Below are 27,968 nucleotides of genomic sequence, written 5' to 3'. Positions count from 1 at the left end.
CCTTTTGTGTCCTCTGTGGTAGCAGGGGCATGGGAAAGGCTGGGGTCCCCCTCCCCACTCCTCTTTCCTCTCCTGCTCCCAGGTATACAGGTCAGGGCTGAACTGCCTTTCAGAGGCCCTCACTCGGCGGGGACCCCACAGAGACCCCAACTCTTTAAACAAATGTCAGAGATGATGTGGGACCCTGAACCAGTCCTTCCGCTTGTGAAAACCCAGAGGGTAACGTGGAAGTTTGGACACTGTGGATGTACCAGATGAGCTCCGAGGCTTCTCCCGGCTCAACTCTAAGAACTTTATGCAGAATTCTGTGCAGAAAAGCACCACCATCACATCAGAAAGTGGTGATGAATACTCTCTATCAACACATTACCTTTGCACAGTGCTTAATAGTTTGTAAGAGCACTTTTGCCTGCAGTGCACCATTTAATCCTCACGACCACCCTATGGGGTAGATACTATCACCCGTTTTTATTCCAAAACAGACAACTGAGACTCAGAGAAGTGAAGTGCCTTGTCCAAGGACACAGTCAGGAAGGGGCAGATTCAAACCCAGGTAAGAGTATCATTAAAGCTCATATTCTTTCTAGGAGCTCCAAACTAGGTGCATTAACAGATGCCAGATCAAAGGTACTGATGGAGCAACGTCATGCAGTTAAAAGACAGACACCGAGACCACTGGGAGAATCTCTCAGGAGCTACGTGTGGGGAAGACATAGAGGTTTACCCAACCCTGAAATATACAGTGAAGTGGGATGAAGCAAATAGTAGTCCCCTGGCATCCCCCTAAATTTAGGAGGGTTATGACCCTTGCCTGTGCTACTTAGGAAGCAGAATATCCCAGTATTTCAGAGCTGAAAGAGAGCTAACCCACCTCTCCTCTCTCCATCCAAATGAGGCTGCTGAGGCCCAGAGAGGGAAAGTGATGTTCCCAGGGTCATCCCGCAGGCCACCGTCAGCTCTGGGACTGCAAGCCAGGAGAAGGAGGTCTTCTTTCCACAACATGCTCCTGCTGCCCTCCCTCACCCCTGGAATTCAGAGACGTGTGGGCCTCCCGAGCCCTTTAAGGCAGAGTTGACCAGAGGCCAGAGGACAGGGAAGGGAGAGACACACAGACTTTTTACTGCAACACATATGGCTGCCCGGTTCCAGAATCCCTTCTTCTCCACTCGGCTACAAAATGGCCCAGGGCGAGCCGACCCAGGGTGCCTTACCTCTGCTCGGCAGAGCTGTAGGTCTCCCCTCTCTGGCAGCTGCTCAGGGTGACGGGGTCAAAGTTGTCGAAGGAACGGAGGGCCACCCCCGAGATGGCGACCAAGGGTGAACTGAAGCGCACACGTACCGCCTGGCTGTGGTAGAAGGGCTGGCTGAGGTCGTGGACCACGGGGATAATCAGGGGATTGTTCCTGCAGCTCAGAACATGGAGGCCTGTCAGGGGAGACAGAGGGCCGAGGGGCCAGGCTCATTACTCACGGCCAGTCACGCCCTCCCCAACGGGCCCTTCCCGAAGCCCCCAGACCCTTTCATGTCACTGCACAAAAGCACCATTGGGTGGCCAGTGGGGATTTTGAGTTTGATTGAAAGTTTCTTTGTCTGCCTTTTTCTCTTGGTTCCAAATCTTTCCAATCCCCTTGCCTCACTGCCCCCTAAGCTTTCCCTTCACCTAGGGCTCACAGCCCCTCCCCCTCCCCCAAATGGCCACCCCCTTGGCCAAGCACCACTGGCCCTCGCTTCCCTCCCACATTGCATGAGGGCTTGCTGGTCTGAGTTGCTAGTTTTCAGGCTGCCTTCCCGGTCTGTCATAAAAATGATGGAAATAATTCACAGGAATAAGTCATTCCCGGGGTAAAAAGCCTACTCTCATTTTTAATCTAGGAACCTGGGAGCAGCTCTTGTGAGGTAAGGACCTCTGTACCCATTCTGCAAAGAGGAGACAGAGAATCATGATCAGGAGGTGGCTTTCCAGAGGGATACAGAAAAGCAAGCCATATAAAGTCCAAGGAAAATCCAAACTTGCTTCACTCAGAAGCTCTCAGTTCTTTCTAGAAGTCCCCAGCCTTCGAAAAGGAAGGGGGGAGGGAGAGGGACAGGGAGAAAAGGTACATCAGAAGGGGAGGGAAGGGAATGATGGGGTGGGTGGGAGTTCAGTAAAACTGAAGCTGGCTTTGGTGTTTGATGGACATCAGTTCAATTTTTGGCTTAGCCACTTCTTTACTATGTGAATGCACCAAACCCCTAACACTCAGTGCCTGCATCTGAAAAATGGGACGATCCTAACCATGTCCTGGGAGGCCTGCTCTTTGGGGACATGAGGCTCCCAGTCCGGCAGGTCCCCTTCTGTGGTCTACTGTCTTAGAGCTGCAGAGCCTCTGCAAGGGGTGCCAGGATGCTGAGGACACAGGACAGGAGACCCAGTGGGGAGGGACATGTGGACACCCCAGGCATCAACCAGCAAGATCTAAGGACCTTCGCTGGAACCTGACTCTTCCCTACTCCTCTGAAAATCTCTCCGCAGAGCCCTTTGCAATGCCAGGACAGCTATGAAAATATGTGCTTCTCACTTAGGGACATTTCCCAGGAATCCAGATAAATCCAGAAGGGTTTTCTTCTTCCTCCTTATTAACGTGTTCCCCCTTGCCTTGAAAACTAACCAAATAAGTAAACATAAAAACAAAACAAAACCCCTCCTCCTGCCTTGGCTTCTGCTTGACCCTGAAGTGACCCCTTGCATGCTTGCTTCCTACGGGTCTTTGAAATGAGCTCCCTGTGGAATGGTGCGGGCACAGCTTTGAAGCCTGGACTTCAGCACTGGCTTGGAATTCCAAACTCCTGGCCTGGCTGCCCAGAGGTAGATGAGGCAGGGTGTCTGGGAAGTGTGGGAGGGGGTGATGGGACTTCCTGAGCGCTGGGTGCTGTGCTCCGCACGGGTCACAACGTCTCAAGCAATGGCTCGTTTACTATCACGGACACCACGGCTATAGGGTAAAGAGCGGCGGGCGATGATTCTGAAAACCTGGCTCCCCTACTCTCTTGCTGGCTCCTTCCACGTGACCCGGGCCTCTCGATGCCTCTCTTTGGGTCTCGGGTGATGACACACATAATGGGAAAGAACCTTTACTCAGTCTCCTTCCCAGGGTCTTTTGAGGATCTCATGGGATGCCTGAGGGTAAAGGCGTCGGGTAGAAGGGAGCTACTGAAAGGAGGACTTTGACATGAAACCCCTTATGCCCATGGCTGTCAGATTCGGGCTTCTCTGGATACACAAACACATCCTGATTTGAAGGCAACCAGAATGGCAAGTAGAGAAGCAAGAAAGAGGAAAGGGGTGGGGGAGAACTCATCCTCAGCTGATCCTTACAACCACCCGCAGGCATACGCAGAAGCAGGTACCGAGAGCACGCCGCACCTGAGGGCAACGCTCACCTAGATCATGGCTCTGGTCTTTGGTATCAAGCAGCTGGACGCTGATGGTTTCCTGCTTCTGATCCCCGTAATAGGTCCCGTCGGTCACCAGGTGGACGATGACAGCTGCAGCAACCATTGGCTGAGAAAAGTACGCCTGAAACGCAGATGACACAGGAGGCTCACCCAGGCAGCCAGGCACGCGGTGCGGAGGCGGCCACGGGGTGGGGGTTTTGAGGAGAATCTTCCATTTCGGGAGCTGGACTACTTATTGCGGTCCCGTGATGGGAACAGGTGGGCAGTGAAACCTCAGAGGGAAGAACACAGGCTCTGAGGTCAGAGACTGTTCTAACGTTGGCTCTGCTCTTTCCAAGCTGTGTGACGTCCACTGGTGGCTGTGCTGCTCTGGGCCTAAGTTCCCTCACCTCCAAGTGATGGATACGTAAATAGCTACATCACAGGATGGCTGGGAGGCTCCAGTAAGAATACTGATAGTAAGGGGTCTGGCATACATTATAACCACGCAAAATGGTACTTATTATTATTCATCACTTCTCCATGCTAACTAACCTCTGTACTACGCGTCGAGGAGACAAAGGTAAATAAGATACATGCCCTTGCACTTCTGTGGACGGTGGAGTTCAATGTAGGTCAGTAACACACAAATCAAAACTTGAAACAATCACAGTCCATAGTCAGGAAGATGGGCCCGTAGACAGCTATGGAATACCATGGCACTTGACAAGAGCCATCCAATAGATGACCACACGTGGAGGACTAAAAGGGAGAGGACAGTCCCTTCTCTCTGTGGGGGTCAGCGAAAACTTCAAGGAGAAGGCAATTTAAAAGGCCTTGAACAATGATGGTCTTCCAGGCAGATAAATGGTATCTAAACTCTTGGCCAAAATAAGAGTGACTGAAGGCATCCCATGAGCAATTAAGGGATTCCATTCCAGGAAGCATCCCGCTGCTAAGTGTTTTCTTCTCTGTCCTTACAATTAACACCCTCAGTGGGTAGACAAAGCCATCTTGAGAAAGGGTCACAGGAGGCAGTGCCTCCTGGGGGCCACTGCTGGAGAATCTAAGGCTCTCAAAGCTTTGACTTACCCGGAGCCAGAAAGTGGTCTGAGCCAGCTGGGAGTACGGGTAGCTGATGGTGCAAGGGTACCAGGCATGCTGGGAAATGCCTTCACTGAGATCTATCACCTTGGTTCGACACACCTGGAAAAAGATAAAGGGAAACAAATGTTTTAGAGGGTCTCAGAGGTTGAGTTAAATTCAACTTGACAAAACTTTACTATCCACATATTTCGTTCTTGACACTGCAGGAAGAAATAGGGATGAACTGACAAGAGTCTATTCCGGGACCCCACATTCTAATGTAAAAGAGAAAATCTTCAGTGTTATTAAGGAAAGGACAGATAACACGTTTTGGTGGTAGAGATGTCAGAGACATTCTCGTGGGGACGAGTCCTGGAAGAGTTGACATTTGAGTTGGGTCTGGAAGAACAGGGTAGCTACGAAGGGAAGGGCATTGCACATGCAGAGAATAGAAGCAAGGGCTCAGAGGAAAGCAGAAGCCCAGAATGCTTAGTGACAAGCTGCCTGGTATAACAGAGCTTGGGCAAAGTGGCATCAAAGGCAGGCCTGAGGGCTTGGATCTCACAGACTCTTGAATACCAAGCAGACCACTTTAGAGCAAATCTGTCAATTGTGCTCAGAGTTATATTAATGACAGAACAAAGACTATGACAATGTGAGCATTTGCTTTCCCCAGAGAAAATCAGCTCTACCATTTGTATAGATTTGCATATACACACACATACACATTCATTCTCAATGATAGATATATCAAATTGTATTAAAAGAAACATGAAGCATGTAGAGACAAGTAGTATTGTTCAAACTGAGGAGTATCTTGTGTATCCAAATGTCATTTCATTCCATTGGTTCAATCATTCACTCCAATAACATTTATTGAGTAACTGCTATTTGCCGAGTACTCTGGGACAAGACGGCAGACGGGTCAGATGCTACGGACCTTAGAGTGCCAGTGTGTACAGACATTCATCAAGTAATCACATATGCATACATTACTATAAATTGTAGACTAGAAAAGAGCTATGATGGAAAAGGAGAGGAACAGCCGAGGTGTTCTTGAGATTGGTCAGACTTTTTGCAGAAGGTCATCCCAAATTAGAGCTTTCCCTCGGACCTCTAATGCGGCTTCTCTCTCCAATCTTCCCCGGGAATTTGGGCCTGTCATTCCACACCTGGGGGTCTCAGGCTACGCATCTAAAAAGTAAGGCCAACCTAAAGAACTCTAAGGTCTTATAAGCTATGAAAAAAAGTGAGATAATCTAATCTCAATCATGTAAAACAAACATACACATGTAGAACAAACAAAAAGAAAAGGAAAAAAATACATATACAAGGATCAAGACTATCTATTCCAGCCATATCTATAGTAGCAAAAGATTAGGGAGAGTTTATATGTTCACCTGTTGAAGAAGGGATGAATAAAATATGATATATTCATATGATAGGATTCTGTAAGCAAAAGACTATTAAGAGGACTGAATGAGATTCAAATGTAGTGATGATCCTAACAATATTTAACACCTGGTTCAGTATGGACCCTGGCCAAGCAAAATGGAAGCCCTATTTGTGAGTTCATAGATCTCAACATGGGGAGATTGCAAAAGCATAACACTGAGTGACTAAAAAAGAACAAGGTGTAAGTGTATTATGACGCTATTTATAAAAATCATGCAAAGCAAGACTATACCCAGGGATTCATATACATGAGTGTAGAAGAATTAAAAATAGCATGGAAGAGTTACACATCAAATTCACTAATCAAAGTCAAGCTAAAACACATGGCTGCACTGTAATCCACAATTGCAAGATGCACTGCTTTTTTTTAAAATAAACTTTTTGTTTTGGAGTAATTTTATATTTACAGGAAACTCGCAAAGATAATACCAAGAATTCCATATATGCTTTACCCAATTTACCTTAAAGTTAACATCTTCAGTTTACTCTTGAAACCTCAAACAGAAGAAGAAAAGTTTTTTGTCACCTGAGAAGTTCTGCCATGGTGAGCTGGATTAGAGACTTGGTTCTGGTTCAAACTCCCTCACAATTTGATGTGTGACTGTGGACCAGTTATCCCTGCTCTGTGGACCTCGGTTTACCTTTCACATCTGAATGTTGGATTGGGTCATAGGTTTTCAAGGTGTTGCCTATGGATTCCTAGGGCTGCTTGGAGATGTCAGTCTGAGGGTCAGGATGTGAGAAGATGTACTTAGCTTCTGCCCCGTTGTTTCAACCAGCGCATCTTCACTCAACTGTTTTATATATCAAGCTGCCTTGTAATGTTTCATAAGAGCTTCATTGCTTTAAAAACATTGAAGAGTACTGAAACTTGTTCATTGCCAAAGTTTCCCTCCCCCCTCCCCAAGGTGTCAGTGGGTCCTGGGAATACAGTATTAGTTTCCTGAACGTCACAGGTAACGTCCTAAGGAGAGTGAAAGTGCCAAGAATCAGCCATCTCACTGGCCAGGAATTAGGTGTCGGCTTCGGTTACTCAAATCTCTAGAAGCCTAATACCGAGGAGACTATGGGTAAAACAAGCCACTTTAATGTGCTGGAAGACGTTTTTCAAGTTTGTTTATTTTTTCTCGAAAACAACTGAGACTGAGCTCATGCAGATCTGCCAGGGGATTGTGTTACATTTTTACAACAGTGCGAGACTTTGCATAAACTATCTATGGCATTTGAAATCCAGGCCAGCAATTTGACATGTATCATCTTGAAATTCTTTCCCCTTGTGTTCTTAGCTGCCTGTCCCCCAGCAGAGAGTGGTGGAGCACATCTCTGGAGGGCTAGAGCGGGGGGTTTATCTCTGCATCTACAGCATTCACAGTCAGAGAAGTCTCAGGACCTGAACAAAGCCCTCTCGCTACTTAAACACAGTTTCCTCTTATCTTGTCAGCTCTATCAGCACTAGACAGGACATCAGAGGAACGTGCTGCTGTTATTTTACTCTCCTGGTTTCCTACTTAGTTTTGTGTTTGTTTCAGGCTGGCTGCGATCCTGACCAGGGACAGTCAAAGTAGATCAGAGAGGAACAAACAAATCCAGCTGAACCTTTGCCCAAAGCCCCAGCTGATCTTAAAACCATCTGTGTTCCTGGGGAGGTGCGGGAAGGCTGCAAACACTCATAAGCCCCCAGCTTTTATAGACCTTGCATGAATTTGCTCATTCAGCAGCCATTTATGGAAGACGTGTGGTACACCAGGCTCTCTCTGAGAGGAAAAGAGCCTTGCCTTTGGCCAAAAGGATGGTCACACACCTAAGTGTGATCCCAAGGTACCTGATTCTGTGGGGATGCCCTGCTTTCATCCACCCACTTTTCTACACCTTCTAAAAAAGCAAGTCCAATTCCATAAAATATTACTGAGCAGTGTAGACTTTACTGAACATTTTGTGGGGGAACGAGCAGGAGAGTTACATCGCACACCCCATGTGGACTCAAGCTCTCACACCATCACCCCGAGTTCCTCCTCACTCACCATCACCTTCGCCCAGTTTCTTCAGTGACCTTTCCAAGCTCTCCCACTCCCTCTCCCTTCCCAATCTGCACCTCTCTCAAATCCCAGGCAGAGCCGTTCTGCTCTACCTCCCATTCTCTGACACACAAATCCTTCACATGATGCCAAGGGCTCCACCTTGCCGCCCCCAGCCCCAGAGACGTCAGGGGGGTGATAAGAGTAACCTTTTTGGCCTCTCTGTCATGCTGCTATGAACAAGATCTCCTCCTTCCCTTTACATCACTCACTGGTTTGTGGAATACATCACGGAGGCTCTAGAAACATATTGGCAGCCTCTAGGCTTCAGGTTCTTCTAGAAAGATATGGAGGGGGTCTCTTCTAGCTGAAACTGATCTTTCTGAACTGCCTACTCCCATCTTCATTGCAGCATTATTCGCAATAGCCAAGATGTGGGAACAACCTAAATGTCATCAACAGATAAATGGATAAACTAAATTTGGTATATGCATGCAATGGAATATTATTAAGCCTTTAAAAAGAAGGAAATCCTGCCATATATGACTACACAGATGAATCCTGCATACTGCATGATTCCACTTCTATGAGGTATCTAAAACAGTCAAACCCATTGAATCAAACAGTGGAATGGTAGCTGCCAGGGGCTGCGGGGAGAGGAAAAAAAGGAGTTGCTAATCAATGTATAAATCAACAAAAAGTTTCAGTTAAGCAAGATGATTAAATTTTAAAGATCTGCTGTACAACATTGTATCTATAGTCAGTAATATTGTATTGTACACATAAAAACTTAAGAGGGTAGATTTCTTTTAAAGTGTTCTCATGACAATAAAATGAAATAAAACAAATATTGTTTTGAATAACTAAGATATTGATATTTACTGAATTATTGAATACATTAATAAATAAATGATCCAGTGAAGGGGCAAAAAGAGAAATTCATATAATGTTGCTAGGCAAAGAGCAGATGTGGTTGGGCTGGCAAGCACCCTCACTTAGGTCTTTTCAGGGTTGGAGGAGGAATTACCCAGCATCTTCTTGATTACTTCATGGACAGAGAACTCACTTCCATTAATAAACAGCCCAGTTTACCTTTGGACAGATTCTTCCCAACAGCCAGGGGAAGATGTCTGGCTGCACTTTCTCCTACTCTTTTCCCTAAGCAGCCAACACTTACACGCTTCTTTATTTTAGAGTTTTAGAGTTCGAAGGACTTAAATAGGTTATCTGCTGAGACCGTTCCCTTTTCAGTGGTCAAGGGAGGGCAGGTGTCTTACACACTATAAGACAGCAAGTAAGTGGCAAAATTAATATGAAAATACAAATTTTTCTGGTTCCCAGAACTGATGCCCTGCCCTCACCTATGTTCTGCACCCTCTAAATCCTACCTTTGTTGTGTAGAACCATCTCCAGTGAGATTTCTACCCCTCCCCCAAGAATTCATGGCAGCAATTCTGGTGCCCATGTCGCTCTCTTCTGCAGGAAGCCCAGCCCTGCGTCTTGGATGGAGGCTGAGAAGGTCACTGCCTTTCATCCCCATCTTAGGGCCTGCAGGAACCAAGGGGCGAGCAACCCCGTTTTCCCCTTGACCTTGAGGGGGAAAGTCTCATCTTTAGCGCACTCCCTTAGACTCTCTGTCATCTTCAGAGATATCTGTGCTTACTTCAAATACCAAACAAGAGACACAGGGGACCTGGGCTGGTTCTGGCTGTCACTTATTAGCTGGACATCTCTCCCACCCTGTCTCCCCATCTGTGAGGTGCAGTGGTTGTCCCCGGCGCTTAAGGACACCCACAGTAATACTATCCACCAAGGTCTCACGGTCACAGTATCATTTAATCCTCTCAATTACTCTGTGAGGTTGGAATTATCCCATTTTTCCGATGAGGAAATGAGGCAAAGAAGCTTTAACTCTTTCAACATCATATATCCAGTTGTGTATGAGAACCGATGCTGGACTCTGATCCCTCCGATTCCACGTTCTGTGTACTCAATCACGTGGCACCACGACTGTTGTTGTCTTGGTTAAAACCTCCGCTTCCGCTGATGGAGAAGAGGGTACCGATGACCACTCTCTTCGTCTCTACTCACTCCACACACTGCACTCTCCCTGCTCCAAAGGTCCCCATAATTAACTTTCCAGAGCGAAAAACTCATCACATAGCCTTGCTACCTATCACACCCTCCACGGCTGTCCGTGGACCACAGGATGGAGAATTTCCTAGACGCGGCTTACGAAGGCCTTCGGGAGCTGGTTCCAGCCACACCCCCACGTTCACAGCCAGCTGCGCTCCGGCCTCACGCTGCGGGCAGGCACCCATGCAAGTACACCGGGGTGCTCGCTTCCCGCTGGACGACCCTTCCCCCCAACACGCCGTGGACTCCACGACTGTGAGGTTGTGCCCAGATTTCCACCCCACTGCAGTGGACGGCCCATTCCGTGAAATACTACACACACTTCAAAGCCAGTCTCAAATATCAGCCCTCCTCGGAAAGCCGTGGCTCGCCCCCCAGGCAGAATTAATCGCTCCCTCTGATGTGTCCATATAGTTCTTTATATATACCTCAGTTACAGCACTTGTCAAGTTGGATTATAGTTGTTTAGAGCGCAGTCTTACCCCTTTAAACCCTGAAGGCTTCCAAGGTGAGAACCACGTTTTATTCATCCTCAAATAAATCCTAGCAGATTGCCCAGCACACCGGACACAAGAGGTACCCAGTACCTCTAACAACAATAACAATAGCAGTGTACACCGTACGGACTGCCTGTTCTATGCTGGCCACTGCTTCCAGGACTCCATATGCACGAGATCACGCAACCTTCAACTCTGTGAGATAGGTACTGTTATTATACCCATTTAATAGATAAGGAAATATAAATATAAATATAATATATTTATAATATAAATATAATATACCTATATTTATAATATAACTATAATATACTTATATGTATAATATAAATATATATTATAAGTATATTACAAATATATTTATATTATATAAATATAAATATTATACCCATTTAATAGATAAGGAAATATAAATATAATATACTTGTATTTATAATATAAATATAATATGCTTATACTTATAAATATAATATACTTATATTTATACTATAAATGTATACTATAAATATATTACAAATATATTTATATTATATAAATATAGTATAAATATTATACCCATTTAATAGATAAGGAAATTGAAGCCCAGTAGTTCACCTAAGGTCACACAACAAGTTAGTAGAACCAGGATGCAAATCCAGGCGCAAACTCCACTCTTACCTGTAGATGCAACTTGAAAAGGGTCTGCCTACACATTGCTCAGGGCTGTTCCGGAGGACGGACTTGGGAATTTTTTTTGTTGCTTCTCCGGGAAGCCTCTTCAGCAGACAAAAGCAGGGCCTTACAGCTCTGCCCTGGGGAGGGCCTGTTGGCTGAAAGAGCCCAAGATCACCAGGCTCCGGGACCTGCCTCCTAGAGCTGACTCAATGGCTGGCTTCCTCTGACACTCATCCTCCCCACTTGTAGAAGGACAGAGTAAGATGGATCCCCAAAGGGCTTTTCTGTTCTGACATTCGGCCAGCTTTTGACGTCCAGCTTCTTCCAGCGAGGGCTGCTGAAGAGAGTCTTGATTCTGCAGTGAAGTGTGATCCTCCTGTGGGCCTGAGCTGACTCATGGATCTCATGTCTCTGATACTCTGAGGCCAGAAGCTAATATCACAGCCGCCTTTTCTGTCTAAGACAACTGGAGAAGTAACCTAAACGTTTACTGCAGCCATTCCAGCAATGTGTTTCCTGTTTTATTTTTCTTTTCTTTTTGTGCATGCTGCAAAAGAGCTGGAAGTTCTTCTCCCAAAGTTTTGACATCATTGGATGTTTGAGCTGGGAAGCTCCTCCGAGACCTGATTCTTGCCATCACATCTGATAGACAGGTGGGGGACAGAGCTCAGTGGGGAACAGAGAGACTGGCTTGAAAGACCGCTGTAGGGTCCCCTGGGACAGGCCTCGGCTGACAGCAGCAGAGGCCTCTGTGGCCCCAGGACTTGGGCCCTTTCGTCCACCCCAGGCACCGCCAGCCACTACATCCAGCACCCGCCTCCAAACCTCCCCCCTTGCAGAAGACTGCTTTCAATTAGAGGAGTTAACGATGTCTTGCTTTCAAAGGGTTTTTTAAATCCAGTTTATCTTCCACCCACACACGATGTACACAAAGGCGGGGGATGGAGAGAGAAGAGGGGGAGTGGGAGTTCTGGTATTTTCCCATACAGGGGAGATGCCTTGAGGTTTCTATTGAATTTCACTTTTACAGATTTACATGCCCTTTTGTCAATCACAGGAGGGAGGAAGTGCTCGTCAAACCTCTAGCCCATCCTCTCCAATTTCCTCTTTCAATTCAAAGGGACCTGGGAATGGGCCTCACAGAAAAAGAGAGGAAAAGGAATAGGGAGTGGGGAGGGTGGGGTGCATGCTGACAATAACAATACACATTAGCGTAGGAGTGCGTGCACGAGAGCGCACACACGCATACACACACATACACACACACACGCGCACACACAGGCACGCACACACACACGCGCGCGCGCGCGCGCACACACACACACACACACACACACACACAGTCCCCAGGCAGTGTTTCCGAATATTTCTACTTAGGCCACATTTTAACCTCAGGTTTACAGGTTCAATGCCAAGTTATTTCCCCAAGAATTGCAAGGTTGAAGAGGTGGGCAGGGTTCCTTGATATGAAGACTGCAGGAGGGAAAGCCTGCCTCAGGAGACCGGGACACAGAGGGGTCCAGGTGAAATAAAGCCACCTCTGTAAAGCTGGCTTGGCAGTTCCTTCAAGAACATACTGCCCCCTCCTCAGAGCTCCTGTGGGGGAGGGAAAGGGCACCAACTCTTCGGGACAGCCTCCCAGTACTGGCGCTGCCCGTGTATTATCTCCTCTGGCCCTCATAATAACCCTGAGGAATAGGCGGTTTTTGTCCCTCTTGTAGAGATAAGGACTCTGAGGTCTGGAAGGCGTTGGTCACTCCCCTATGGCTGAGAGGTCAAAGTCAAGTGGTCTGACTCAAAGTCCGTCCTCTTCCCACCCTGTGGCTGGACTTTCCGAGAACTCTCTGTCACAGCCTTTGTGCAACACACTGCACTGTGGTTTCTCGTCTGTCCATGTGTCTACATGCATGAGCTTCGAGGACAGTGCCTTCCTTAGTGAGAGCTAAAGGAAGTACAAGGGCCCTTCAGCCCAGCAGACCGGTTGAGGCAAACACATGGGATCAGTGCTGCCGTTCCCCCATCTCTTGCCCAGGACAGATATCATTAAACAGTGCCTGCTGTTCCCCTGAGTGTAGACCTCTGAAACCATCTTAACAAAATGTTAAGCCACTCATGATGGGTTAGGATTGCCCTATGTGCAATCCTCGAACTCGGCTGTTAGCGCATTGAGGGCAAGAATGAGGTCTTACTTGTTATATCTTCAATACTAAGAGCAGAGGAAGGCCTGGAGTAGGCGCTAAGCAAATATTTAGTTGAATGAACTAACAAAAACCACAATAAATGCTATTGATCCTTTACTATATATCAGGCTTCTAACATGTGCCCCACATACCTGGTGTCCATTAAGGTGACATGGACACAGGCACCCAAACGCTCCGACTCCGGCTCAGAGCCTCTTTCACCGGCTGGGAGTACTGTAGTCCTCTCCCACCTGGGTTCTTCTCCCCACTCCTCTGCCCATCCTGACCTCCTTCCTATGCCCCTGACTCCAAACTGACCCTCTGAATATGACAACGACAACAAAAAAAACCTCTAAGGGCAACCGAGGGTTAACATTACATAACACGTGTGTATGCGTGGGCGCACACACTTTCAATCCCCTCCTCCAATCTCCTTTTTACACACTTAATAGTGAGAGAGACAGACAGAGAGAGAGAGAAAGAGAGACAGAGAGAGAGAAAGGAAGGAAGAAAAGCCAGGCTTTCTTTAGTGACCATTAGAAACAATGATCACTTTCCCTAGGCCCCTAGAGCAGTTTCCCCTTTGATACCTGCCTTAAAAAGATAGAAGGGAGGGGGAGGGCTGGATTGCCTGTTTCAATTTCAGGATTTATTATTTGGCATGGACAGACAATCAAGCAAAGAAGCATTTCCTGTGCACAGGGCCGGCGGCGCATGGAATGTAGGGATACCTCCTCCTCCCACCCAGAGATCTGGAAATAGCAGCAGACCTCACGGCCTCCACCCAGGAGACACTTCCAGATAAGATACCCCGGTATTAGATGCCCTCCAGCCTTGGGGCTCAGCTCTGGGGTGATTAGTACCTCATTGCTCCCAGGGTCTGTCCCTAACACATCAGGCATTTCACACTCCTTAGGGGTCTAATACCCTCCTGGCCTGCACCTCCCCACACGTCTGGAATCCTGTGGTTTGGGGTTCAAACTCCTGGCCTGATCAAATGGTCATGGAAAAGAAGCCTAGGCTCTCAAGGCGAAAGGAGCAAAGAAATCATTTAAGACACCACTGTTCCACAGCATACTGACATTTTTACAGGTGGAGAAACTAAATTTCTTAAAAAAGAAATGGGGCTTCCCTGGTGGCGCAGCAGTTAAGAGTCTGCCTGCCAATGCAGGGGACACGGGTTCGAGCCCTGGTCTGGGAAGATCCCACATGCCGCGGGGCAACTAGGCCCGTGAGCCACAGTTGCTGAGCCTGCGCGTCTGGAGCCTGTGCTCCGCAACAAGAGAGGCCGCGATAGCGAGAGGCCCGCGCACCGCGATGAAGAGTGGCCCCCGCTCGCCGCAACTAGAGAAAGCCCTCGCACAGAAACGAAGACCCAACACAGCCAAAAATCAATAAATAAATAAAAATTAAAAAAAAAAAAAAAGAAATGGTTCAGAGTCATAGCATTGATGGGGACTGCTCACTCAGTGGCTTCATTTTATAGACAGAAGCTCAGGATTTCTAGGGGACAGAAATTGGATGTTCCAACCCTCTTCCAAGGGAAAAATGTATGCAAGAGGCCTGAGAAAGCATCCATGATAAACGGCAAAGACAAAGTGTGTTCCTTTGCCAACACACTTAAACCAGCGACTGTGTTCCAAGTGCAGAGCCTCTCCTTCCTGTGTAAGGCAGGAACTGCCATCCTCGCTTACCCTACAGGTAACGCGCCCGAGGTTCAAAGGGCATAAATGGCACCCCGAGGCCGCAGCTGTCAGGAACGCGAAGTCCGGGTCTGATTCCTGCCTGTGTTACGGTAAGGCTGCCTCCTATGACACAGATGAGGAAACAGGCCCACCTAGTGTAAGTGCTGATGCTGGGAACGGCAGCGGTAACAGTGGTGACGGGAAGCAGCCAGCTGCCTTCACCTCCGTCAAGCCCATCCTCGTGTCCTGTGTGAAGGGGAGATTCCTATTACCCGCTTACAGGTGGGAAAACTGAAGCCGAGGGAGAGGACGAAATAATCACCACCATGGCAGTGGGGGCCATAATCAAAATAAGGACACAGGTCAGCCGTTGAGTTTGTATGAAACGCGAGTTCTCACCACTCCACCCCATGGGGTCGGCGTCATCTCCGATCTCACAGACAGCAGAGCCGGGCATCGGGCCGTGCTCATCACCGGAACCCAGACACCCGTTCTGAGGAGGCGCTGGCCAGGGGGCTCGGCCTCCTCCAGCTAGTAAATCCTCTAACAGGGGAGAGTGATTAGTGTCGGATGTGGCGGTCGGCTTTTGTGCAGCTGACAACTCGTCCCTTTAAAGGCCTGGCCGGGCTCATTTCACACGGGCCCTCCGCAGGCCTGCTCCCCATCTCCCCGTAATTACGCCATTCACTAGTCACCCAGGCCTGCCTCTGAACTCCTGACCCAGCACTGAAAGACTTGGGATCTCATTACTAATCTCTTAAGCCACCTAGTTCTCCAAAATACATCCATTTAAGTTGGAGGCCAAGGCTTTGGGGGTGGGAGCCAGAGAGAGGGAAAGTCCAGCACAGGCCCTTCTCATGACACGGCCATGTACCCGCTCTGGGGCCTGGGGCAGCTGGTCTGGCTGCCCAGCTCAGGGCAGGGCAGGCCTTGCCGAGGCTCGGGACCGGACTTCGAGACTCGGCCTTTGGAGGGGAAGGGCATCTGGGCCCACCTGTTTGTAATTTCAGGGGTGCGGGGAGGGGATGAGGCCTGTGTTTGTTTTAATTATTATTATTGTTGCTGAAAAGGGAGGAAAGAAATGAGCAGAAACTGCTAACATCTGGAGGCTGCTGTCCAGCTTACGTAATCTCCCGCAGCAGAGGAGGGACACGGGATCCCCGGCCAGATGGTCCGTGGGTGACTTCATGGTACATGTGTCTCCTCCGACAGTAAGATGCTGACAGGGTTAGAAGAGTGGGTTGCAGGACCGTCTTAAAATTCTTTAGGGGTGAGGGACAGGGCTTTGGGGGTTCCCAGAGATCTCAGTTTTCCTGTGGAAGACAAATTTTCTTCCAGCCAAAGCTCAAATTTTTCTTATATTCCTCTCTCACCAACTCATTCATTCATTCATGCACTCATTCAACGTACACTTACACAGCACTTATTACGAGTTAGGTTCTTTATCTCCCGTGGTCTATATGAGGAAAATGGATCCCAGAGGGGGAAAAAAGGCAATAAAGATAAAATCCCTTCTCCCAAAGAGCGCCCAGAACCCTGGGGGGATGTGATGGAGGGTAAAGGATTGTCCCAGCAAACACCCACACAACAGCGTGGTGGGTTCCGTATTCGAGGTCCGTTCAGGTTGAGAGGGGCATGGAAAAGGAGGGACAGTCCATGCCCAAGGGCCGGGCCTGAAATGCAGAATCTTAATGTCAAGTGGGCTCTGAAGAGCAGGGGCTGGAGAAAAAAAGGCAAGAGAAGGAGAAAAACTGGGCCACAGCTGAGCCATGGCAAACCCAGTTTCCCAGATGATGTCAATAACAGAGGCATGAAGGATAAAGTTCAAGATGTAGAATCTTGCTGCAAACACAGTTCTGAACACATTATATTTTCAAAAACACATTGCTAACTTTGTGTTTCCAAATCTCTTTTTAAAAAAAATTTGTACTGAAAGCAATTAACAACATTTCATGAATTCTAGGTCAGGATATAAAAGCAGCGTTGACTCTGGATCAGATCAAGAGGATGCTGTTAGCTTCAACCCGAATGTTCACTCAACTCTGGATCGAAACCCAGAGATACTGCCAGCACAAGATGAAAATCCTGAGGCATTGCCAGCTTCAGATATGAATCCTGCAGCATCGTGATTTGTATTTCAGAGCCCAGAGGCATTGTCAGTTCTAAAACAGGACGTTGAGCATGGAAACACTTCCAGTTCTAGACCAGAATACCAGGATATCATAATTCTAGAATAGGAGCAACCAATGCTGTCTGCTCTAAATCCAGCACCCCAAAACTTCCTGTTTAGAAAATCAGATATCAAAGACTGAGAACACAAATCCAGTTAGCTTCACTCTAAAATGCCCTCTTTACTGGCTCTAGAGTGGAATTGGGAGACACGGCCAACTCAGGAGCAAAGCACTGAAGCACGGAAATCTCCAACTCTCAGCTCAGAGCTACTCAAATGAAGCAGGATGTTTTAAGAAACCACCAGACCTCTTCTTTGCCTCCTCTGGGAGCCCTGAGATGTCCATGGGTTAATCAGGAAAGTGGTGACCACATCCAAGCTTGGTGCCTGGTCACCGAAACCCTTGGTTAAAGATAGTTGAGCAGTGGTTAATGGCAGTCTTGACCACACTGGCCTATTCAAGAAAGGTCAAAGGAGTGATTTTTCACTTAAAAACATCTGTGTGTTAAAAGAACAAGACTTTCTCAAGTTCATAGAACTAGGAGTTTCCAGGTTGTTTTTGTGTCTTTTCTCCCTTCTTCCCCTTCTTCCTCTTCTCCTGCTTTCCTAATAAATACCTGTGTGTTCCAAGCTGTGACCAAGATGAAATATGAGTCACACTGCCTGCAGGGAACCCCACTTGATGCCAAGGTGCCTTGTCCTTGGGTTCTGCCCTTCACTGCAGACCTCAGGGTTTTCTGATCCCCTCCTATCACCCTGGAAACCACTGAGTGATTGCCTCTCCTCTTTGCTTTTCGAAGAGCAGGCGGTCATCTTGCCAGGGCTGCCTTCAGTTTGATTTCTCCTAGGATGCAATGTTCTGACGCATGCAAGGAACAAGAGGATAGGGATCACTTATGCTTTTATCAGTGTCCTGCTGACCTTCCAGCTCAAATAAGGGCGCTCATTCTTAAGGAGAAGGGTGGCATTTCTCTCTGGCCTCCCTCTCCAGATTTCAGAGGTAGGGATAGTGACCCTGATATGCAAACTGGGGGCTTTGCCCATCAAATGCCCAACAGATACTGCTGACGTAAGTGTCCACCACCCCACCAGCAGATTCCTCTGAGGGACGGAGACTATCCGCAGTGATGCTTTCCCCTAGCGGTGCCCTTGGACAAGGCGGCACACATCTGCAAAAAAAGGCAGGGTGTTGAAGCGGCTGTTCTGAGACGCTGTCCATGGGAACCATCCCAGCATGATCTGGGATCCACAATGTGATCTCCTCAACAATCCTACACCTGCCACTTTCCTGAACCTTCCATGAGCAGTGGAAGTCACACGCATTGAAGAGATGTGGGCTGGAATCTCATATTCTGCCATTTGTTGGCATCATGACCTTGAGCGCTTCAAGGAGCCTGAATTCCTCCACTGCAAAATCAGATGATGGTACCTACTCTGAAGGGTTGTTTCAGGACTGAAAGAGCTCTTGCACGTGCAAGTGTTTACACACAGACCTGCATGCCAGAAACACACTTAACATTTCCCTCCTTCGTCCCTTCCTCCTTCTTTCCTCCTGGCTCTAGAGGAAGACAGTCTTGGGGTCGAATTCTAGATTTCCTTGCCCCACCCCTAGGCTAGTTGTAGAAAAAACTTGGGTAAATTACTTAACCTTTGTGAGTCTCAATTTAGTCCTCTGAAAACCAGTGAAAGTTAGCCACTACCTCGTAGAGGGGTTGGTGGGTATAAATGTGCTAAAACAGTGTGAACCTCTGGCTAGAGGTCCTGACATGGAGTAACCGCCTTGAGAGCTGGACCATTCACACTGCTCCTATCATTATTATCAACTATTGTTAGTACTATTATGTCATTGGTATTACTGTCATTTATTATTGTTTAGTCATTCCTTTTCATCTCTCCCTTCATTATTTTTATTATCAAGCAACATTCCATTATATGTATATACCATAGTTTATTTATTCAATTCACCAGCTGATGGACATTTGGTTTGTTTTCAGTTTTTGTCTATTATGAATAAAACTGCTATGAATATATATATATACATATACATATATATATATATCTCTCAACCCTTAGAATGGACATGTTTTCTTTTAATACCTAGGAATACAATGGCTGGATTACACTGCCAAATTGTTTTCCAAAGTTATTGTACTTTTAAAATTACTACCAGCAGTGTATGAGAGTTCCAGTTCCTCCACATCCTAACCAACACTTGATGTGGTCAGCTGTTTTAATTTTAGCCGTTTTAATAGATGTATAGCAATATCTCACTGTGGTTTTAATTTTTACTTCTCTCATGACTAATGATATTGAGCATCTTCGGTGAAGTGTCTGTTCAAATATTTTGTCCATTTGTCAAAATCAGTTTTCTTTATGTTAGGAGGTCTATTTTCTGAACTCTCTATTCTGTTCCATTGATCTGTTTGTCTCTCTTTATACCAATACCATGCTGTTTTGATTACTGTAGCTTTGTAATAGGCCTTTTTTTTTTTTTTAAGTATAGTTGATGTTAATACAATGTTGTGTTAGTTTCAGGTGTACAGCAAAGTGATTCAGTTATATGTATGTATGTATATATATATATATATATATATATATATATATATAATTTTCAGATTCTTTTCCCTTATAGGCTATTACAAAATATTGAGTATAGTTCCCTTAATTTTGTATTCCTCTTCCCTTCTCCCCCACCTCTCCTTCCTCCCTTCTTTCTCTTGCTCTTTCACACCTTCCTTGGCTGGGCCTCTCACTGGGAGGCCTGTTTGAAGGCGAACCATACACTCTCAAGCCAGACAGACAGCCCTTTATGTTTCCATCAATATCCATAGAAATCTAGTCATGAGAACATCCCTAAGACCAGAATAATAAGAGGCAAAAGGGTAGAGCCTTTTTCCTGGGGCCTGGCCTCCAGTAGCTGTTTCCTACTTTCTGTGCAAAGTTGTTAACAGAACAAAGTGCAGATTTAGTTTTAAGTATTTATCGCATGCCTACTGTGTGCCAAGCCTTGTTCTTCATCTTGGAACACACGGCAGTGACCACACATTTAAAAAAAATTCTTGGGGAAAGTGGTGTGTATCCTGGAAAGTGCATGGGCTGTGGAGCCTGAAAGCACTGGCTTTCCTCCTGTTCCACCACTTGGAGGAGGGGACCCTGTGTGGAGCTTTGCTTCCCCATCTGTGAAATGGGAACACAGTTCTTACTACACAGATTGGTTATAAAGGTTTAATGCAATAACTGAATTGAATACATGTAGATAGCAGTTATTGTATGCCAAGCAAAATTCCAAGTGTTTTATGTGTGCAATTTTCTGGAAGACTCACAATTGCCACTTGATTTTCCTATTTTACAGATGAGGAGACTGAGGCCGAGAGACCATGTAACTTGCCCTAGATCTCACTGTAGGTGGCAGCACTGGGATGTGATAGACTCTAGACCTGCTCCAGTAGGGTTGCTCAGTATCTCCCTGTGGCTATTTAATTTTAAACTAATTAAGATTAAAAATCCAGTTCCTCACTTTCCTGAGCCACATTTCAAGGGTTCAAAACAATAGGTGGCTAGAGGCTACAGTGCCAATATAGACTACTTCCATCGTCAATGAAAGTCCTATCAGACAGCTGAGCTGGAGCCCGGGCTCTCAACACTGACACAGTTCTGCCTTCTCTGGAATATAAACTCCTGACCATAGCTCCCTGATGCATGTCGGTTTATCTCCTTCCTTACATTGCTCTGCATTGCTTTTCTCTTCCTGGACCCCTTGCCCCAGGAGGCTACACTGCAGACCTGGGCATCACCCAAGCAGCATCCACATTCCTGAGAGCAGTATCCTGCCAGCAGACCAGATCTCTCCCAAACTCAGGCTCTTTCCCAGGATGGAGAGAAATGCGGGCATCAGCCAAGCATCCCCTTCCACCAGCTGCATACGTAGGTCCGGTTTGGGTAAAGGGTTCCGGGGTGGGCAGGAGCCCCAGGGAAGTCTTTCTTGGACCACCCTGGCAGAGAAGCATACCTCTCAGCATGGGTGCCTTTCACTTGCCTCTCTCAGTCCATCTCTCCCTGAAAAAATGAACACGCACCAATATATCCAGGAGCATCTGGCACTTGGATCTGGCTGAAGAATTAGGTGCGTTTTAAGAAATCCATGCCTAAGGTGGCGGAGAGGGTGGAAAGCCCTTTTTGATCTGGTTCTATAGATAGCATATACAGGTTAATTTAAAAAGTAAGGATGGGCTTCCCTGGTGGCGCAGTGGTTGAGAATCTGCCTGCCAATGCAGGGGACACGGGTTCGAGCCCTGGTCTGGGAAGATCCCACATGCCGCGGAGCAAATGGGCCCGTGAAGCCACAACTACTGAGCCTGCGCGTCTGGAGCCTGTGCTCCGCAACAAGAGAGGCCGCAATAGTGAGAGGCCCGCGCACCGCGATGAAGAGTGGCCCCTGCTTGCCGCAACTAGAGAAAGCCCTCGCACAGAAATGAAGACCCAACACAGCCAAAAATAAATAAGTAAGTAAATTAATTAATTAAAATATTTTTTAAAAAAACATTGTTTAAAAAAAAAATGTAAGGATGTTGGGATGGAGAGTGGGGGGTAGGGGGTTTGAAGAACACACACAAACAAATGAACACACACACACACACCAAAAGCAAAATCCTATGCACAACCATCATCCAACTCCCCTTGGAACCCCATCCTTTGGGCCTGGCTTGAGAAAGTTTACTTCCAGACTTAGAGAAATGAGCATGTGGTTTTGGGGACAGAATCCAATACCGCCGAAGCAGCGGGCTCAGCAAGCTCGACCGGCCGCTGCTTCCTACGCGCATTACAATCTCTGAGAGCGAACGCTGTTTACATATTTTACATGTTTCTTGGGTACAGGACACGAAACTAAATTACACAGCAAAGGCCATGCTGGCTAAACACCGGTGCCCCTGCTTAAAACAACAACAATAATTAAAAAAAAGAAAAGAGGGCTTCCCTGGTGGCGCAGTGGTTGAGAATCTGCCTGCCAATGCAGGGGACACGGGTTCGAGCCCTGGTCTGGGAAGATCCCACATACCGCGGAGCAAGTAGGCCCGTGAGCCATAACTACTGAGCCTGCGCGTCTGGAGCCTGTGCTCTGCAACAAGAGAGGCCGCGACAGTGAGAGACCCGCGCACCGCGATGAAGAGTGGGTCCCGCTTGCCGCAACTGGAGAAAGCCCTCGCACAGAAACGAAGACCCAACACAGCCATAAATAAATAAATAAATAAATAAATAAAAATTTTAAAAAAAGAAAAGAAAAGAAAAGAAAATGAAAGACGAGGATGGAGAAGGGTCTGGAGGGAGTCTGAGTGGATGGCAGGGATGGAAGGCAGGAGTCTGGTCCTGAATGGATCAGGAGGGAGAGATGACGCGGAGGATACAGACAGTGAGATGGGAGTGGGTCAGGCTTGGAGAAGCAGGGACCACGAAGACCTAGGGGTCTTCCTAGACGGGCTGTGGGGTAAACTGGCCCAGCTGTGTCTGCTCTCCGTGAAGAGCCAGTGGAAGCAGCCCCGAACCACAAAGCCTTGCTTGTTCCTGGGCTGCAAGACCAGAGTCAACTGGCAAGTGAGAGCCTTCCCTGCTCCATGTAGCACCTTCCCTGGTAACCCACGCATGTCTGCTGCAAACGCCAGGCACTGTATTCACGCACAGCCGTCCCCCTCAACGTATGTCCCTCTAAGGGTTATTCCGTGTGTCCATGTATCACAGCAGTTTGCCCAAGTTTTTCTTTTCTTCTTAGAGGTACCTATTCCAGTGTTCCCCTTCCTCCGTGGACACTACAGACAGCTTGAGGGCAGCGGTTGAATTATCCATCTCAACCCCAACCCCCTGCTGAAAAGGATGCTTTGGACATAGTAGGTTCACAAGAAGATTATAGTGGGTTTTGAATCCAAATATCAGAATCCTTTCATAACAGATAGGGGATGGGGGGCTTTAGGGAAGTTATTTAGTCAAAGCCAAATCTTAATTAAGTGAAGTAAGACCAAGAGACTTTCAAAGTCTCTCTCTCTGCTTAGATTTCTATGTCCCAAAGAGTGTTCCTTTAAAAATAACAACACAAAACTCAATTGGGGCTTCCCTGGTGGCGCAGTGGTTGAGAGTCTGCCTGCCAATGCAGGGGACACGGGTTCGAGCCCTGGTCTGGGAAGATCCCACATGCCACGGAGCAACTAGGCCCGTGAGCCACAACTACTGAGCCTGCGCGTCTGGAGCCTGTGCTCCGCAACAAGAGAGGCCGCGATAGTGAGAGGCCCGTGCACCGCGATGAAGAGTGGCCCCCGCTTGCCGCAACTAGAGAAAGCCCTCGCACGAAACGAAGATCCAACACAGCCAAAAAAACAAAAAACAAAAAAACCCAAAACTCAATTGTTCCTAACTGGATCCCACAGTTGTTAAGCTTCATGGGCAGAAAGAAGCATTTCTTTAAAAAGTTTTCAGCTGCCATCAGAAGGAAAACCATATTTGTGGATCAATTGATCAATTGTCTCATCCTTGACAAGCATCTGCCACATGGATGCTATCACTCCTGTTTTATTGATAAGAGATTGGGTAGAAGCAAAGAGAACCGGCTTGCCCAAAGTGACAGAGCTGGTAAGTGGTGACCCCGGAACTGGAAGCCAGGCTGAGCTGATCCTAAATCTCATTTTTTTTCTATAAAACTCTCATCACTCAAAGTTTTGGGGGGCCAATCATAGCATCTGACATTTCATAAGTTTGAATAAATATCAAAAGAGTGAAGGAGTTAAGGAGGCAGAGAAGAAGAGGGGGTGGAGAGTCTGTTGGAGTCCTTTGCTGGGGTCCTGAACAGTTTAGTAGATTTAAAGTCCCTCCCAGCCCACGTTTTGAGGACAAGTTCGGGGAGTTACAGCCACCAGTGCAGGGGGCCCCTTTCTGATGCAGGAGCTGGCTTTTGCTCTCCTGGAGGGATTTCTGGGTGCCCCACACCAATGGGACAGACTGTAACAGACCATGGGACTTTCTGTTCTGTCTCCTTAGATGACTCACACATGTGCTCTTGAAAAATTATTCAGAAACCACCAGAAGAAAGCAGATCCCTTGAGTATTTGGGAAAACTGCTTGGAATCTTCTCTGACATTTCGGCACATCCCCTTGGCCTCCCTCCTCTCCCTCTACTGGCAGATGCTGTCCCATTTCACCAGTGAGAAGACCTGCACACGCCGGTGAAGGGACACGTCTCAGCAGTGACCTCAGCACTGGGTGCTGAGACCACGATTGCCCCCTGCCCTTTGCCAATATAATCATCTGAACAGCATCAGAGAATTGCTCGTCCATGCAAAATTTCCACGTGGGGCTGTTTCAATGCAATGCCAGTAGCGGGTGCAAGAAAAGAAAGAAGTAGAAGAAAGAGTGGCACAGGGGAGATCCTTCACCTCCCGCACTGAAGGCAGCTCTTCATTCTGAGAGACGAGAAACAAAACTTCTCAGTTTCAAAATGTGCTTCGACCCACTCGTCCAGGGTCTGACACCCAGGAGATGTTCATAGATGTCAATCTTCATCCCCAAATGAACATCTAATCTGTTGGCCCCCTGCTTAGAACCCCTCGAACTCGGGATAAAGTCTAAATTTCAAGCATCTGAAGGACATCCCCGCATCATTTTCAAAGCCCATCTCTCTTGACTTCCCCTGAATTTCTTATTGGCCTTTTGTTGGATGTCTGTCTGTCTCCTTCTGTCTGCCTCTGTCTCTCTCTCTGACATGCCCTTCCTTGCACACCCCTCTCCTACCCCCAGTTTATCCTTCCAGTCACCGCTCAGCAATCACTCCCAAAGGAAATATCTCCCCACCCTCCCCTCGGTTCCCCTGTCCCAGCACTTCCTACACTGCATTGTCGGTGCTTGTGGAAACACTTCTCACCCTTATGTCCAGAGAACCCGGTGGATTTCTGCTCCCTTCCTCTGGACACAAGGATGCAGAAAGCACAGATAAATGGTCCCTGCTCTCCGGGCGAGCCATCGAGGAATGCGATTCCCTTACTAACATCTCAAGGTTTCCTGGGTACAGCACATGGTTTGTGACAAACCTGTAAATGGAGCAAAGTTTCTTCCTCCATCTACAATTGTCCTGTTTGTGCTTTTCTTCATTTTCTCTCCCATAGCCCAGAAGTAATTAGACATGGATTGGATCCAAAATCTAAGAAATCTTTTTTTTTTTACACTCAGGGCTTGGCAACTTAAAACATTTCCTATGTTTCTCCCGTATTTTCATGCACGCTTTTTAAATGACTTTCTGGAGAGGGCAATACTTAACCCAAAAGAACGACTGCCCTTAGATAGAGATGTAGGAAGCATGGCAGAAACAGTAGGGCAATATTTGGGGTCCTTGGCGGGGGGGCTCCCACTTTCCTTGTGTTCCTTGAAAGCACACTACGTAAGAAAAGATGCAAAAGACAGCTCTCCTCACTTATTTTCCTGTGTCAGCCATGGCAGCAGGCGTAAGCTGCCTCGTCCTGCACCTGGGCTCCTATGATGAACACAGCGGCCTGAATCCTGGTTCTGCCTCTGCCTCTTAGAACTGTGAACCCCCAAACTCGTCAGTCACTCAGCTCCCTGAGCCTTAACTGTCCCAATCTGTAAAGTGAGAACAGCGATTCCTATTCTTGTAGCAGTTAAGTAGGAATTTGATGCAGAGCCTGGATGAACTTGGTAAATGTTATTTTTATAATTTGTCCAGGACCTTCTGAAAGTGGGCAAAGGACTTTTCCACCCCTGCATGCTGGCTTTCATCCCTGCTGGCTGAGTAAGCTGATAGCAGTGTGGTTTCTTCCTCAGGGAAACTCCCTCTAAATCTCATACTCTTGGGTCTTGGCTGCTATTTCCAGTTGGACACACCCCTGCCATGCAATAGTGAGCACTTTGAGGGCTACAAAAGGACCAGCACTTCTTTGGAGTTTCTCAAAATGCCTGGTACAGTCCTGAGCACGCGGGAAGCATTTGTTAATGCAACTGTGCTTATTCACTCAACCAGATGTTGACTGAGCTTCTGTGCTGTGTGGGTCACCGTGGGTGGCTCTGGGGTTGAGGGCGTGCAGCAGCGGGCCTAACATGAATGGAAGAGGGAATTAACATTTGCACTACCCAATGAGTGGAAAACGAACAACAACAACAGAACAGTTTTCTCTGCATTTACTCCCTTAATCCCCACCAAGTAGAGGCTATCATTCCCTCTTTCTAGAGGAGAAAACTGAGGTTCCTGGAGGAATGATTTGCTCAAGATTCCCAAGTAAGAGGAAAAGCTACGAGGGCAAAGCCACATCTGCATGATTTCCACTTGACCCCACGAATGCCCATGTTCTCTACCTGCTCACATTTCTCAGCGGAGGATTCATATATATTTCCACTTAATCAAATGAATAAATGAATTAATCCCTAAAGATAAATTATGATTTGCATTTTAATAGAGGCACACAATCTTAGGGACATGCCAAGGAACAGGTAATAGCGACTCAAAGTGAGGTGGCAAAGAACTGATATTCCTCACCATGGGTTGGTGGATACAAAGTCAGAATCAATCACAAAGCAAGGAGAGATGCTCAGGCCTTGTCCTCCTCCTAATGCAGGAATCTCCTGTGCCATCACCAGCGCAGCCTGCGTGCCTCGTGATGGGGCGCTTACTGTAGCACAAGGCACTTCATCTCACTGCGGACAGCTCTCATTCTTAGAAAGGTTTTCTTAACTTTGGCCCTTAAACTACAGCCCTGGAAATGCTTAATCTAAATGTTACCCTCAAAGGATCAACCAGATACACTGGTCGGTTGACTGAAGGTCTGTAATCCCTGGGAGAGCACTGTGCATTCTGATAGTCTTCATGCCTCCAATGCCCCCGTAGGCCATTGCAGGAGGAGGGAGGGACCCGTTTGGACAGGAGGAAACGGGCTTGGGTGGAAATGCAGGCGGTGGGGGCGGGATGAAGGAATGTCTACATCTCACTTTGGCGGCCTATGGTGTAAAGCACCGGAGAAAGGTGAGACGTGGAGACAAAATGAGAACAAGACGAGATCTCTGCAAACACTTAAACCAAATCGGGCTGAGGTTCCCAGAAGAGAGATAACTCAGTACTTTCGACTCATTTCCATTTTTGTTCTGTCTCAGGGACCTCTTGAATTCCAGATGGGCCAGAAAGGTGCATGGCCAAAACATCCAAAGAATGTCTCTTATTACAGAGTGTTCAGCTCACTGTGCAGAGCTGGGAAGTTTTGATACTCCTGATAACATTTGGATAGAAGACTCAACGTTCGGGGTGGAGGAGCTTGGCTGTAACCAAATTTGGGAGAAGAGAGACTGGGAACTATGAGAAGTGGAGGGCTCACACAAAAATGAAAACGGAAGTTTCAACCATCTTCTAGACGCATCTACCACAGAGAGTGCGGCGTCTCTGCAGTAGTCACGGTGATCACTTGCCCTCTTGCTCCGACAGGGCTACTCCTCTCGAGAGCAGCCTCACACTTAAGTCTTGCACGCTAACAAGGTCAGAGTTGGGTCTCTGACTTCTTTGGTTTCTTCCGCGGGCTCCAGCACAGACCTCGGCACAGACCTCCAACAAACACCTGCACTTATCACTTTTGCAACATCAGGGAAAGACAGAGAGTGGGACAAAACTGGTTTGTAAAAAGGCAACGGACACAACTGAGGTC

At 47.4% G+C, this 27,968-nt stretch overlaps 1 protein-coding gene across 2 annotated transcripts in view; it reads right to left on the bottom strand.

Moving 5' to 3' along the window:
• Nucleotides 1-27,968, bottom strand: part of PAPPA (pappalysin 1) — a 269,879-nt gene that overhangs the window by 92,787 nt on the left and 149,124 nt on the right. For both annotated transcript variants that reach the window (XM_057548545.1, XM_057548544.1), the window contains exons 11-13: nucleotides 4,507-4,620; nucleotides 3,421-3,556; nucleotides 1,212-1,425 (exon numbers count right to left, since the gene is read on the bottom strand). In XM_057548545.1, the coding sequence (XP_057404528.1) occupies nucleotides 1,212-1,425; nucleotides 3,421-3,556; nucleotides 4,507-4,620 (464 nt within the window). The remainder of the gene's footprint in view (nucleotides 1-1,211; nucleotides 1,426-3,420; nucleotides 3,557-4,506; nucleotides 4,621-27,968) is intronic.

The sequence above is a fragment of the Balaenoptera acutorostrata genome, chromosome 6 (assembly GCF_949987535.1).
Source record: "Balaenoptera acutorostrata chromosome 6, mBalAcu1.1, whole genome shotgun sequence".
Taxonomy (NCBI): domain Eukaryota; kingdom Metazoa; phylum Chordata; class Mammalia; order Artiodactyla; family Balaenopteridae; genus Balaenoptera; species Balaenoptera acutorostrata.
The sequence above is the reverse complement of the archived record's forward strand: the minus strand, read 5'-3'. Positions and strand labels throughout refer to the sequence as shown.